General features: G+C 37.0%; 1 protein-coding gene and 1 long non-coding RNA gene across 8 annotated transcripts in view; both read right to left on the bottom strand.

The window, feature by feature from the left end:
* Positions 1-16,625, bottom strand: part of LOC103509688 (pyrokinin-1 receptor-like) — a 68,448-nt gene that overhangs the window by 8,701 nt on the left and 43,122 nt on the right. For all 7 annotated transcript variants that reach the window (XM_026823982.1, XM_026823981.1, XM_026823977.1 and 4 more), the window contains 2 exons: positions 14,252-14,555; positions 12,921-13,137 (listed from right to left, as the gene is read on the bottom strand). In XM_026823982.1, the coding sequence (XP_026679783.1) occupies positions 12,921-13,137; positions 14,252-14,544 (510 nt within the window). In that variant the 5' untranslated portion in view covers positions 14,545-14,555. The remainder of the gene's footprint in view (positions 1-12,920; positions 13,138-14,251; positions 14,556-16,625) is intronic.
* Positions 660-2,238, bottom strand: LOC113467667. Its single transcript, XR_003391657.1, has 2 exons — positions 2,062-2,238; positions 660-1,486 (listed from the first exon to the last, which is right to left on the bottom strand). It is a non-coding gene; the product is annotated as an uncharacterized LOC113467667 (long non-coding RNA).

Raw genomic sequence — 16,625 nt, 5'->3', positions numbered from 1 at the left:
AAAGGTTGTAAAATTGATCAGGATAGAATTAAAGCTATTCAGTCCCTAACTCCACCTAACAGTGTTAAGCAGTTACAATCAACACTTGGTGTAGGAACTCCAGTGGGAAACTTTCTCTTTGACTGCCAGTTGTTGTATCTTTCATAAGCAGTGTTCAAAATCAAATTCAAATGAGCAGTCAATTGTTGATTAAGTGTTGAACATTCCACCATAATTCTATTTTCAAAAGTATTTAATTTGGTTTGATGGAACTTTCTCAAAGCATCATACATGCGGACTAATTTTTCCTCCAATGTTGGAGTTGTTGGTGGAAAACATGCCCAAAAGTGTCCAACTACCTACTTTACTTACCAGCTATTAGGCACCTATATGAGGCTAAGTCGACTAATTGTTAATAATTTATTATAGCTATCTCTACTTCTCTACCTACAATATACGTTAACTTTCGGGAACAAAAAGTTAGATCCTGCAGTATGCACAAAAAATTCTTGTACTTATGACGAATTGTGGGTCCTGGGTTCTACCTCGAGCCAGAGGTTTTATTCTTGTATGTTGTATGAGTCGCATAATAATCCTCGAGTAGGTAATATAAAATATTGCCTAAGAAGTAGGTACATAGGTATATACAGACACTTGTGGTCAATTAATAATTGAACATTGGAGGAAAACACATAAAGATTAGAGAAACAGCTAGATCACAGACAAAAAAGAATGGATTCAGAAAAACATCTCAAACATGTCGTCAAAAACGTCTCAGAAACAAAGCAGCTCATCAGAAACGTCTCAGAAACAAAGCAGCTTATCAGAAACGTCTCAGATGTAAAGTAACTCATCAGAAACGTCTCAGAAGTAAAGCAGCTCCTCAGAAACGTCTGAGAAACAAAACAGCTTATTAGAAACGTCTCAGAAACAAAGCAGCTCATCAGAAACGTCTCAGAAACAAAGCAGCTCATCAGAAACGTCTTAGAAACAAAGTAACTTATTAGGAACATCTCTGAAATAAAGCAACTTATTAGGAACGTCTCAGAAACAAAGCAGCTCACCAGAAACATCTCAGAACCAAAGCAGCTCATCAGAAACGTCTCAAAAACAAAATAAGTTATTAGGAACGTCTCAAAAATAAAGCAACTCTTATTGGGGACGTCTTAGAAACAAAATAGTCCATAAGAAACGTCTCAGACGCTCAGTAATTGTTTCCGACGCGATCGCTCAACGTCGAGCATATACGTGGACAGCTCTGCTTCCAGCGCGCCTTGCTCCACATCCTTCAGACTAGAGTTGCTGATGTTATTCTCGGCTGTGTTTCCCCCTTTCAGGACACTGGTCATGACTTCCAAGGATCCTGATGAAGTGGTGGGCCAACAAAAGCCAGTTTTCCTCCTCGGCTGATGGGTACTGGCTACCACATGGTGTTTGTTGGGATAGAGCTGGATATCACCGTTGAACTCTGCGTACACGTGCAGCTGAGTTTTCACTTCCGGAAGACCTAAGGACAGAGACGGTAAGGTAAGATTATGACGAGTCACATAAACTATGTGTCATACTTACAGTTGACAGAGCCTTAATGGCATATAAACTAATACCTATTCCTTTATAGAGTTTTTATATAGCATTTTTAAGGTAAGGGATAATGAAGTTGGAAGTTGGTAATTGTTTCTCTCTGTCAACAAAAGACAAATACGATTATGACGAGTCACATAAACTATGTGTCATACTTACAGTTGACAGAGCCTTAATGGCATATAAACTAATACCTATTCCTTTATAGACTTTTTATATGTATAGCATTTTTAAGGTAAGGGATAATGAAGTTGGTAATTGTTTCTCTCTGTCAACAAAAGACAAATAGAGGTAAGATTATGACGAGTCACATAAACTATGTGTCATACTTACAGTTGACAGAGCCTTAATGGCATATAAACTAATACCTATTCTTTCATAGAGTTTTTATATAGCATTTTTAAGGTAAGGGATAATGAAGTTGGTAATTGTTTCTCTCTGTCAACAAAAGACAAATACATTATTGAAGGAAGTTAGAATGTCTTGTACGTATGTACATACCTGATGAGGCTTCAGTAATACTTTCCGAGAATTTCTTGGAACTACCACCCAGTAGTCTCTTCTGTTTGGACAGTTGAGAGTATGTTCTCGGCTGAGTCTCACAGCAACATCTGGATAACGTTTCCTGGAACAGCACAAGAAAGACTGTTTCCGTTATTATAAAACGAAACGCAAGCACTCGATATTCGTCACAATAAGAAACATGTTTTATTTATTATTTTGTAGCAATGAAACATCTGCCACCTGATATAAAATATTGGACATTGCTGATCTGTTTCATATAGTCATAACAGAGGTGTAGGTATATTATCTAATTCGAAATCAAGCGATTTTATTCAAATTTGGATATGATTTATCGATTTCTTTAATATTTCGACTTTTTTTTTTATTATATAGATCGATATATCTCGGAAACCGTTTTATCGATTAATTTAAAATTTGAATATGTTTTAGGGGAGAATATTTGGCATATTTTCATTCCCTAACGTTCGTTCTAAGAACGATCTGAGAATGACTTTTTCTAAGAATGGAACAAAGAAAGAAGTTCCAAAGGTTGAACTTTATTAAAGTGCCAAGTAAACCCTTGACTCCATGACTTTTGAGGCTTTCTACAAAGTGCGTGTCCAGTAGAGGAATATCAAGTGACATTTTGGAACAAAAGGGTATTTGAGTCCCTCATGCTGAATGTATATGATGGGCGAAATTTTCAATTTATTATGAAAATCCAGCTTTTGTTGGCCCCTTTTACATTTTTTTTTTTTTTTTTACGCCAACAGTTTCCTCAATTTAATGAATTTATTCGAAGTTTTTCAATCTTCTTGTCCATGTCAAGTGAACTAAAGTATATAATACTAAGATATACCGATGATTAAGTTTCTTTAAAAATTCAGTCTCAATTTACTATGTATAGAAAGTTTTACGACATGAATATTGTGAACAGTTTCGAACAAAATACAAGGAGAACTTTTTTCTTTCTTAATCTTTAACTTTTCAGGGTGAGGGTTTTCCGTATTCCATCTATTTCAGGGACATGCCTGTTCGCTCTCCCCTTCAAACTTAAGGTAGTTAAATGTAGATTCTACAAATAGACAATACTATACTCCTGCGACAGAATAAATTATTATGAAGTAGTCAAAATACATGATGATAAAAAAGTAGAATACAAACATACAATCCATACGAAGCTAAATTTGTACATTGTCTGGAGTATACTTTATTACACATGGTCCAGTAGGCAGTCCAGCTACAGGTCTCGTGTAAACACCACTATCTGTGGTATCCAGTTACAATTCAGTCCAGGGAACGATTTGTACCTTGGAACTGTACAGCAGTACGTTTAGTCAAACTGGACTGGAACGGTACTGAACGCCAGAGGTATTAACAGGCCAGTAGCTATACTGCCTACTGGCCTCATGTATTGAAAATGGAGTAACAACCAATAACCAAAATGCATGGATATTTAAAATCAAAATATACATATAGGTAGGCTTGCCAAATATCCAAAATGTCGATTTGGGACGCGAATCCGCGAACATAATTGCCAAATCCGCGAACATAATTGCCAAATCCGCGAACATAATCCAGTAGTCAAAATACATGATGATAAAAAAGTAGAATACAAACATACAATCCATACGAAGCTAAATTTGTACATTGTCTGGAGTATACTTAGGTATTTGGGGAATTAATTACTGAATTAGGTCACAGAGGATAACTGAAACAACACTCGAATAGCCTCTTAAGTACCTGTGCATGATCTATGGCTCTACTAGTAGTAGGTACCTACCTATAGGTAATTATTATGTATTTATATACGAGTACCTTCTCTAGTATTATCTGGGATCAGTAACATTGAAATTTGTAAGCGTCTTTCTCACAATGGATAAAGGTGAATCCTCATTTCAAATCCTGACTTATTCATTGTTTAGCACCGATGTTGCTCCTTATTCCTTGAAGGTGAGTGACATTTTCTTTTTCTCATTTCTGTTACATTCATTTATCTCTTGCTTTCTCTACAAGCTACTCGTACCTCCCTATATTGATGATGTAGTCAAGGAGCACGGGATACATCCTTTATTTTACCATGTATTTAATTGTTGTTGTTATTGTTGTCGTCGTCGTGACAGCTTCCTTGATCGGTAGGACCAGGAACTTGGTAACATCTTTTGATTGGGCCCGCAGGTTTCAAAGGGTAGATTATTACAAGAGTAAATTTTCAAGACCTAAAGTCCAAAAAATGTTCCTTGATGAAAATAAAGAGAAGTATTCCTAAATTAATATAGGGTAATTCGCCTTGCATGCTTTTTAAACAAATTATTTTCCTGCGAGAGGAGTGTGAAATTGGAAGTTCAGGACCCTTGGAGAGACTTTTATTCGAATAAGGCTCTAATTCTAATGCGTATTTTTTGAAATTTTGGTAAAAAAAAGTCATCTTCAAAAGTGATTAAAATATTTCCTTTCCTGATCAAGCCTTTTACGTAGTACGTATTATTTGGGTTACAGTTCTTTCTGTTATTGTTTCATTTATCATTCTCTTACCAAATTGTAAGTTACGGGGTTGAAAAATTCCATCTGAAAAGTAACATGTACCTAAGGGACGATCAGTCCGATATCTGAACAAGAGATAGGTAGGTACCTAGCCAAACGAGTAGGTAACTAGCTATACCACATATTTACCTAAAATTTAGATGTTTTTTTTCCGATGTGTCTAAAGATCTAAAGTTCAAATCGTGAAAGTCTTCGAGTGACAGGACAATTTGTGATTCGAACTCTGGGCATTAAACGTCAAATAACAGCCTTGCTCTTTCCCACGCTTTAACAATAGGTCTTTCTCTCCCCCTGCCTATTTTATGTTCTCATTTTACTCTCAATCTAAAAGAGTAAAATAATTTTATCTTGTAGCACAAAGTTCGAAGAAAAAATACGAGTACCTACTACCTACTTGTAGGTATACTTACCCCGACCTTCCATACGTATAATTTTCTTCACCAAGAGGAACATCAAAAATTGTTATTTTTTGCTAAAAATAGAATTGTTTCGGGGATTTACGGATTTGATTCCTATTGTAAAAGTTAGGGTAAAAGAACACTCAAATAAGCATAATTCAATAGGATAAGGAAAGTCGTGTGATGTTCACACCAGATTTTTTAAGCATGAATTATTTGTGAAACCATTATTAATTAGGCAGTATAATCCTTTCCTACATAAAGATTTTTTCGCATGAAATATTTGTCCCCTAGGATCCCGAAAAAATTCTTTGATGCCCTTTTTAGTATCAAAACTTTTGTAAACTCAAACACAGTGAGATATGAGGAGAAAGTTGAACGAGAAGGAATGGCCAGCATGTTCATTTTCCTCCCTCATCCCCATTTCAGAGACTCCTCATTCCGCCCCCCTATATCTCACGGACAGGGAAAGTAAAGTAAGCCCCCTATACATATGAATACCACTGAGTGGGAGCTAGATTTTTACATTTGAAATGAATAAATTAAAAAATAATTACACATTTTTCTCGTTAAAAGAGAAGAAGTAGCATTGTTATAATACGAAAACTTATGAATTATTTTTCCTTTTGTCTTTTTGCTCTTCACATTATTTTTCTCGTCTTTTTCTGTCATTACGTCTCTGATATTCTTTTGCTAGGTTTTTATTTTCCATGTACACTCTACAAAGCTATTGTTTTTCCCCAACCATATTATTATATGACAGTCATAGTTGTCATTCTACGTATGTTTACACCAGTTGTCTTTTAGTACATTTATTAAATCGTTTTCCTTACTAGGTCACAATTTTATTATTTGGGTTTGTCATTCTACGTATGTTTACACCAGTTGTCTTTTAGTACATTTATTAAATCGTTTTCCTTACTAGGTCACAATTTTATTATTTGGGTCACAGTTCTTTCTGTTATTGTTTCATTTATCATTCTCTTACCAAATTGTGAGTTACGGGGTTGAAAAATTCCATCTGAAAAGTAACATGTAACGGACGATCAGTCCGAATTTTTGAAATTTTGGTAAAAAAAAGTCATCTTCAAAAGTGATTAAAATATTTCCTTTCCTGATCAAGCCTTTTACGTAGTACGTATAGATACATATTAGGTACCCATAAAAACTGACATAATTATGATAATCAACCGCATATTCATCTAACCTTATGCAAACAAAAGCCATAGAAGATTTTATACATAAAAAAAGTTTATTTAATGACAGCGGGAGCAACAAGGAAAGACTAAAAAAAACCCCAATATTCTTTGTGGAAGGTAGTTTATACATACACCAGAAGCCATAGAAATTGATGTAACTTTTCATCAAGTTTAGGTATGACAAAATGACAAGAGATATCTGTACAGAGGGGAGAAAAGGAGGTTTGGAGTTGAGTAACGTCATTGTTGCCAACGAATTCATCTTAATTAGTTCTGAGTGAAATGAGGGTGGATGTGATATAATTAAGGAAACACATTACAGTAGATGTGAGTAGGCCTGCATTATTTATTTTTAGCCCGTCCTTCCTTTAATATTACGATAGTAATAACAAAAGGTATAAGGGACGGACTATTGTATTCGCTTTGGTGTCGTCTGTCGGTCTGTTTGTCTGTCCCCATAGCAGGGAACTTATCCAAACCTGGTCGACCTATATATCAAATTAAAGGTCTTTTTACCAGGAACACGAAAGTGGTGGTGCAAATTTGTCCAAGAAACCAAAAAAACTGGTTTTTGGGGGATTTTTTTCACATTTTCACACAAAATGAGCTCTGATCTTGAAATTTGTCGCGACGACCTATGAACTCAAAGCGAGAAAGTTTTAGTTAACACTTCAGTCGATAGTTTAAGACCGATTTTAATCACACCAGATTTTTTGTGCTTGGAAATGTTTTATTATTATCATTATTATTTCCCATAAAAGGAAGGAAAAAATGAGTCACGCTTGGCATTGCTTATTTATCTGCCACTGAGATCACTAACTGTCCATACATCGCACCGTAAGCATGGGTTTAACATCACGAAAGTTCCAATTTAGAAAACGAGCATTCAATTGAATAAAGTATAAATTCCAGCATTGCGTCTCAATATCTCTTAACTCTTGAATCCAAGTGCACTCAAGTGGCAAAGCGATAACTTACAACACATTCATAGAAATAATGTTATAACTTCACCACATTGTTTTGTGTAAATGCTTCAAACAGATATCTTTACACCAAACTTCTACGAAGAACGGAGAAAATCCAAAATGAACGGATGATATTGGAAGAAATGTAAGCACAATAATTACCCTTATATCCCTTGCCTTGGTCTACTCTATATTGTACATGGACTTATAGGTACGTACATTCTCATGTAGGTTCATTTTTGGAGTAGGTACCTACCCTTATATCCCTTGCCTTGGTCTACTCTATATTGTACATGGACTTATAGGTACCTACATTCTCATGTAGGTTCATTTTTGGAGTACCTATATTTATGACAATACTCCAAATGCAAATTATGACAATTACATACGCAACATTAATGTGGGGATTTTTCTTAGAAATTCCATCTTTTTAATGGCAGGATTTCCACACTTTGAGCTGCCACTCTCCCACCCAAACCAATAATTTCCTTCAGACCATCTTTGGTTTGAGAACTACACTCGCGCTGATTGCGCTCGCCAGAGTGGCGACATTTTTTTCCTCCTTTTACTGCACCGCAGTTTGCGGTGATTTTCCTCATAGATAACAAGCGAAACACGAGACACGCTAAAATGTGCGCTATTAGTTTTCAAAAATTATCGTATTCCCCAGAGTCAGAGATAAACAGATATATACGTCAGAGAAACGTCCCATGGCATCCCATACATTACCCACTCTCCCCCTGGGAACCCCGTCACCATCATCCTAACCATTACACCGTCTACTCATCATAACAATCTGCACACAAAGAGATATTTTATTTACTTTACGATTTCATTTATTTATTAGCCACTCACTATCAGGTAGACCTGATAACTACACCTGATCACACCTGGTCTATCTGATAGTGTGTGTGCTCATCAGGTATCAGGTATTAGACCTGATCAGGTGTACCTGTCAGGCCTACCTGATAGTGAGTGGCTGGCCTAAGCAGAGTCAACACATGGTGAAATGGATTGTAGGCACTTGACTTAATGGTTAATTACACATGGTCCAGTAGGCAGTCCAGCTACAGGTCTCGTGTAAACACCACTATCTGTGGTATCCAGTTACAATTCAGTCCAGGGAAAGATTTGTACCTTGGAACTGTACAGCAGTGCATTTAGTCAAACTGGACTGGAACGGTACTGAACGCCAGGTATTAACAGGCCAGTAGGTATACTGCCTACTGACCTCATGTATTGAAAATAGAGTAACAACCAATAACCAAAATGCATGGATATTTAAAATCAAAGAACCCCATCACCATCATCCTAACCATTACACCGTCTACTCGTCATAACAATCTGCACACAAAGAGATATTTTATTTACTTTACGATTTTATTTATTTATTTTTTTTTCATGATCTTTCATAAGGCAAATTATCTTCGGACCTATCGTCCATGGAAAAGTTTTGTAATGAAGTTTCATTGGGATTCGAGGTAATACGTAACATGTTGGTGAGTTATTGTGAGAACTGTGGGGGACGAGGTAAAGGGGAACGAAGGAGTTCCTACAAGACCCTCCTTGTCTTCCTCCAAGGTAGTGGATTGGTTTCCCCAATCTTCCTACTGAAGATTGTTCCATTCGATTGCTATTTCTGATGCTTCCAACTTTTCCGACCGTCCCGCCAAGTCAATCAAAAATTCGAATTTCCCGCCAACTTTACACGCAAAAAGGCCGACGATGGCCTACGATGGCCCTGTTCATAACCACGGCCTGGGTTTTCAGTTATAGCGACAAAACGGTTAGAGATATTGTAAAAGTCAGGGTAAAAGAACACTCAAATAAGCATCATTCAATAGGATAAGGAAAGTCGTGTGATGTTCACACCAGATTTTTCTGAATGAAGTCTACAGCTACACCACAACAGGACCTAAAGAGGCTATCACTGACTTCCGGGAGGCACGTGTTTAGCATCTGGGTACCCATGAATAAGATAATATTGGAACGTTGTCAATGAAATTAACGCTGCAACAATTTTTTATATCCCCGAAATTATTTTCACAATTTGATACAGACAGGTATTGATTGACTTGTCTTCGGCGTTTGCTACGGACGGACGTCTAAGTAATTTACAACATTGCTTAGATGTATACTTGCCTGATGTTTTAGCGGGACTCACGGGACTGTCGACTTTGGCGCTTTAGACTTTAGAGTAATTTACAACATTGCTTAGATGTATACTTGCCTGATGTTTTAGCGGGACTCACGGGACTGTCGACTTTGGCGCTTTAGACTTTAGAGTAAACACAGTTAAAAATCTTCCAGTTTCAGCCAGGGTTCAGGGTTCTCTAGTTTTACTTGATCGGGTACGCCTCTGCTTTCTTGCCGAGGGCGGAAAACTGTTTCCAGTGAGGAGTACAACCTACTCGTATTGGTTCCATTTCCACCTTTGGATGCTTTAGTAAGTTGTCGTTCGGGGTTGCTGCAGAGCGGGGTTAGGAATTAGGAGGGATGTTTCAGGAAAAGTGATAAAGGTTGATAAGGTATAATGGGTAAAAATTAAAAAAAAACTTTACTCAATTTGTATAATTCAGAATTTCAGCTTTTTTTTGGAAGTGGGAGTTTAATATAGGAGTCGATTACAGAGCTCAAAATCTTTGGGAACCTGTCACAGAACTGCCAAACGCCAAGCTCGCCCATACTTGCTTTTTCCTTTGCATGGAATTTCAATTAAAAAACCGTCTGTACGAGATTTTTTTTCCGATCCTTTTTTTGTCATTATTTTATTGTGTTCTGCTCCTGATAGTCGACACCTGTCTCATGGGAAAATTATTGACCTCCTAACACAATTCTGTCTTTCCAATGCTATCAGCATTTCTGATCTTGAGCTGGGTGAAATGAATTCACAAGTATTTGCTTTGGAGATAAAAACAGGGGTGAAAAATCCAAGGGTAAATAAGAATTCGTTTGAGGATATGAGAAAGAGGGTAGGAGAGGTGAGGGAGAGGGGAGTAGGTCAACGACCGGTATGACAGGACTTTCAGTTTCATGGGTCAAAAGTTGTTGGACCTGTCAGCAAGAAGACAAGTTGGAGGTCGGAGCCATTATGGGGGGTAAATCCCCCCCCCCCCGCCAAAATCAGATGCCGTCTAGGTACAAATGAATGCGGCCCGCGGCCAACCTTTTAAGGTCCAATACGGCCCGCGGTCACTTTGAGTTTGTGCACCCCTGATATTATAGCACAATACATATCTATTTTCTATCTACATTTCGCTTAAAAGGTGCTTGGCATTGCTTATTTATCTGCCACTGAGATCACTAACTGTCCATACATCGCACCGTAAGTATGGGTTTAACATCACGAAAGTTCCAATTTAGAAAACGAGCATTCAATCAAATGCCACTGAGATCACTAACTGTCCATACATCGCACCGTAAGTATGGGTTTAACATCACGAAAGTTCCAATTTAGAAAACGAGCATTCAACTGAATAAAGTATAAATTCCAGCATTGCGTCTCAATATCTCTTAACTCTTGAATCCAAGTGCACTCAAGTGGCAAAGCGATAACTTACAGCATTCAATCAAATGTTTGTGGTACAAAATATGAAGTCTTTTGACCCTCGAGGGACTTTACTCAGACGAAACTCCGACATAAACTCTGTAAAAAATGTTCTTCTATTCTGGTCATTCTGGGAACTAAATTTGAAACACAGAACATCACCTTAAGAAAAATTTCATTTTGGACAATGTTGTTCATGTGCTTTCCTATGTACAAGTCGTTATATTTTAACGATCCCTATATTATCTATGTGAATCAATGTATAAAATTATACCTTAATAACAAACGAATTTAATTATTATCATCATGCTTAAAATGATATGCCTGGTAGGTATCTATAATTCTCTATTACTAACCCTAACCCCAAAATTCCCTCGAAATAAACGTGTGTTGGCAAAATAACATTCTGGCATTTTCATTAACGTGAACAAATATAAATTTATACTCGCCCAGTATTTGTACAAATTAATGAAAGTAAAAAGGAGGAAGGGTGGCACCAGCTCTACATTTGATCACAGTGTCCACACATCAAACCATGCGAGCTATAATAAGCCCCAAGTATTGTGGAAAAACAAAGGATAAAGTAGATGTGAGTAGGCCTGCCCGCGGGCCGCATGCGGCCCGCCTGGTCAAATTGTGCGGCCCGCTGCGAGCCACAAGGGTATAATATTAAATAAAATACTCAAACATATTCATTTATGAAAAACGAACTCAGTAACTGTACACGTAGAGTGTAGAGTTCTTGTAATGCTTTTCTCACTTTTCAATATTAAGTATCCATATGTAAACAAATTATTATGTACCTATACATAATCTGCTCGATGCTCTATGCGCTATGCTCTCTGATCCACTCTGTAAAAGGGAGGGGGTAAATACCTCCCCCCCCGCCAAAATCAGATGCCGTCTAGGTCTTCACCAAGAGGAACATCAAAAATTGTTATTTTTTGCTAAAAATAGAATTGTTTCGGGGATTTACGGATTTGATTCCGATTTTAAATGAATGCGGCCCGCGGCCAACCTTTTAAGGTCCAATGCGGCCCGCGGTCACTTTGAGTTTGTGCACCCCTGATATAGCACAATACATATCTAAATATCTATTTTCTATCAACATTTCGCTTATAACTTATAAGGTACATGTGCTGAATAAAGTATAAATTCCAGCATTGCGTCTCAATATCTCTTAACTCTTGAATCCAAGTGCACTCAAGTGGCAAAGCGAAAAGCGATAACTTACAAGAAAGTGAGCTTTAGGCAAAATAAAATGGACTGAAACATAAAACTCTCCCGTCCATCGTATACACGAGCATAATTACTCCAAACAAACATAGGTACACATTTTGCAGAGTCTACGAATAAATACAGAGAAATATAATTTCATTCCACATCCCAGGTTCCTACTGAAGTATGAAATACTTGCATTTTATCACCTAAAATATGATATTTATCTACCAACATATTTATCTTGGCGAACCTTCCTTCTTCATAATTATTCTCTTTTCCTTAGCTTTACCTCTTCCTCTACTTCTCCATCCGTAGTAAATCTATCTTCCTCCGAAAAATATCAAAAGGAAGTGAGAAACTTAAATGCGCGTGGTGTGTTGGTCAAAATTACTTCTCCATCCGTAGTAAATCTATCTTCCTCCGAAAAATATCAAAAGGAAGTGAGAAACTTAAATGCGCGTGGTGTGTTGGTCAAATGTTCAAGTCTGGTAATGCTGATGTGAAGTATTTTCTGCTATTTTCAAAAAGATTAACTCTAAACCCATATGTGCGAGGGCGATACAGCATTTCCTTTTCTCTCTTCCTTTTCCTCCATATTTTTAGCAGCTTAGCGGAGAATCATTGACGTGAAAAACAGCATTATTTTTCCTCTCCAGCATACCCATATTATTATATTTTACTGCATCACTAGGAATGAAGTTAAACTTTTTTTTCCTGGAAAGATTTTTATCCCGTCCATTATTTTGGAAGGAAGTTTATAATTCTAACCTTGAGAAGTGCAATATACATAGGTTTATGGAGGAGGATGAGGGAGGGAGAGAAAGAGCGAGAGAGAGAGAAGAGAGAGAGAAAGAGAGAGAGAGAGAGAGAAGAGAGAGAGTGAAGTAGGTCACAGAAGAGAGAGAGAGAGAGAGAGAGAGAGAGAGAGAGAGAGAGAGAGAGAGAGAGTAGAGCTGACTGCATGAAATTCTTCAAATCTTACCTGAGGAATGGCACACAAGAGTGAGATGATCCAAATGACTAGTATTAGTCTGATCGCCCGTGACAGCTTTGATAGGGAATGCGACCAGAACGGATGACAGATGGCAAAGTAACGCTCAACAGTGAATGCAGTTATGGTGAGAACGGTGGCGTTGGCAGACGTTTCCGCTGCCAAACCTCGCAGGACGCAGAACGTTTCGCCGAAAACGTACGGGTATCTGGAATCAGCCAATGAAAACATATTACAGTCGTCAGAAACACAGTACATTTATTTAGTTATTATTATTTTAAAAAAAATCTTCTTGAATATTCACCTACCTACAACTCGCAGGACGCAGAACGTTTCGCCGAAAACGTACGGGTATCTGGAATCAGCCAATGAAAACATATTACAGTCGTCAGAAACACAGTAAATTTATTTAGTTATTATTATTATTATTATTTAAAAAAAATTCTTCTTGAATATTCACCTACCTACATCGTCGAGAAATCCGGGAATTTCGGATCTGATTTATCATTACATTAGGTATTCCATGAATCTTTAGGAGTGATGACTGTAATGAGATAAGGTAGTAATACTTTAATACTTTTCCAACTCAACTGGAGATAATGAAATCAAGATTATAGGTACCTACATAGGTACTAGGTAGAAAAATTAATGTAGCCAGGCACATAACAACCAAATTTCCTAGGCAGTGTTTGAGGTAGCACAACCAAACATTTTAAGCTGTGTCCACACGTAGATCGATCGTCGATCTATGTCGCTTGACTGAAATCGTTCCCTGCCTTGACAACATAGATTCACCTCTTCACCTCGTTGATCGACGGCGTCGACTATGTGTGGACACGTCGAGAAATCCGGGAATTTCGGATCTGATTTATCATTACATTAGGTATTCCATGAATCTTTAGGAGTGATGACTGTAATGAGATAATAAGGTAGGTACTTTAATACTTTTCCAACTCAACTGGAGATAATGAAATTAAGATTATAGGTACCTACATAGGTACTAGGTAGAAAAATTAATACGTAATATAGGTATTCAAAAGTTTTTAGTCAAAAAAGGTACCTTGAACTCCTCGAATAAAATAGACCACTTTTAGAACTGTCGTAGCCAGGCACATAACAACCAAATTTCCTAGGCAGTGTTTGAGGTAGCACATCTTAAGCTGTGTCCACACGTAGATCGATCGTCTATCTACATAATAATGTCGCTTGACTGAAATCGTTCCCTGCCTTGACAACATAGATTCACCTCTTCACCTCGTTGATCGACGGCGTCGACTATGTGTGGACACATCTTTACACCTGTTCTGGAGATCTCCACTTACCTGGACCAAATATAGTAGATCTCAACAGGCAGTCCTGTCACCAACAGAAGTAAATCCGACACGGCCAAGCTGAACAGATAATAGTTAGTAGCATTGTGCATGTGTTTGTTCCGGGCAATCACTATACAGGTGACTACATTGCCTATCAACCCCGTGAATAGGATTAGCGAGTATAGGGCAGTCATTGGGATGACAATGTACAGAGCATCCCGCTTAGGAGGGTATGCAAACACACTTGCGTTGCCATCAGCGCTGAAATTTCCATCGAGCCAATCTTCTTCGTGGTAATTCATCGCTGTTAACTCTGAAATCAAGAAGAAAAGATCATTTTTTAAATTATTTTAATGTTTTTAACTGCTGAGGTCTCAACGTCCCCAAATCGAAGATTCTTCTCTCTTAGGAGAAAGAAAAGAAAGATTTTTTTCTCTCTCTCCAATGATGAGTTTATTGTACCTATCTCATCTACTTACAACACATTAGACATAGGTATAGTGTAATTTTCTCATAGAACCACCCTGAATAAATTTTCACATTCAGGAAATGTAATGTAGGTACCTATTTTAGCTGTCAAAACATTCCTAAGAGAAGTTATGTCTCAAAGCTATTCCTGATTTCATTTTAGTCTCCTTTCCCCGTTGAGGAACATATTGCTACCTATATCATCAATTTCAAGCAATATTTCTACCCACAAGGGGCTTTTAAATTATACACAACACATATTATATGTTCATACCTAAGCATAAATATAAACATGCTAATTTATGACAAAATTTAATTGTATTCATCCACTATTCTTCGAGCTTAGGTGATATTACTTAAATTCATCCATTCACCTTTTCTTATTCCCCTCTGTATTTTATACCTTGAGCCTGGGTAGGTATATGAGGAGGAATCTCATATATAAAAATGAATGTTTGTGTGTGTGTTTGTTCGAACTTTATGCCTGGTCAAACCGCTCATCCGATTGCTATGAAACTTTGTCAACTTATTGCTTGCACTTGCACTCTCGTGAAGGTTATAGGCTGTTTTCCGGTTCGTTTTTGTTAAGCTACACCGAGCAAGATCATTAAATGGATGAGTGAAATGAACGGCCATGCCTTAAGGATTTACTAGCAGAAATCCGGAGCGAAGCGACGGATTTCGGCTGGTATATGTATAAAATATAAGCCTACCTAAGCTTTGGATAGAAGAGATTTTGTATTTATGTCGAACGAGCGGGTTGGCTGTCCTTTGTACTGAAAAAGGGAACGAGGGTTGTAGCGATCGATATTGTATAGGTACCCTGCCAATTATTATATCAATCCTTATTATGATATATTACTTCCATTTGAAATAATATTATTATATTTATTTTCAATCTAATAATAGGTATTACTTCCATTATCTACTCGTAGCTCCAATTTACATCAAAATGTTTAAATTTTTTTTTTTTTTTTTTTTTTTTTTTTTTTTTTTTTTTTTTTTGTTTTTTTTTTTTTTGTTTTCTCGTTGAAAATGCTACCTACTTGACAAACAGGCTTTGGTGATCTCAGCAGAAATTTTCTCCCAGGAAGTAGATAGCTAGATGACAATGACGCTCACAAATAAACTAAAAGTGAGGAAATTCTGCAAATCAGCACAATTTGATTTGAGGAAATTCAAGTGTTTCAGGAAATGACAGGAGAATGAGTTTATGAGGAAGAGATGTGTTATAGTTTAGAACTTTGTTTCCTCGAATAGCCACGTGCTGTAGAAAAGCTTAAGCTTTTAACTAATTCCCTGACCCTAAAGACTTCGAGTAAATTCCGAGAATAGGGTTAAACATCACATCCTATTGGACATATTGTAGTTCAGGAAATGACAGGACAATAAGTTTATGAGGAAGAGATGTGTTATAGCTTAGAACTTTGTTTCCTCGAATAGCCATGTGCTCTAGATAAGCTTAAGCTTTTAACTAATTCCCTGACCCTAAAGACTTCGAGTAAATTCCGAGAATAGGGTTAAACATCACATCTTATTGGACATATTGTACGGGGATTTGAAGTGACGAAATCTTTTTATTAATTAAGGTGTTTTGGTATTTGCCTTGAAACAAAGGGAAATTTTCTCTTACGACCATTGTGCATTGATTTGTGAATAGGTATTATTTTCTCTTGAAATGAGGGGGAAAACAAGTTCAAGAGATACACAGAAACTAAAAATATAATGATTCTAATTTTCGAAGCAAAGTACCTTTAAATAGAAGTAAAATTTTATTCATATTTATATAGAAGTAAAAGCCTAAATTAGAATATAGAGCATTGCAGGTAATTGGCGCGACTGCAAAATACCTAGAATTCTATAGTCTTCAGTATTGTTCCTTTTTTAAATACCCTAGTTGTTCGTAATTAAAGGG

The sequence above is a fragment of the Diaphorina citri genome, unplaced genomic scaffold (genome assembly GCF_000475195.1).
Source record: "Diaphorina citri unplaced genomic scaffold, Diaci psyllid genome assembly version 1.1 scaffold520, whole genome shotgun sequence".
Taxonomy (NCBI): domain Eukaryota; kingdom Metazoa; phylum Arthropoda; class Insecta; order Hemiptera; family Psyllidae; genus Diaphorina; species Diaphorina citri.
This window is presented reverse-complemented; position numbering and strand designations above follow the sequence as displayed.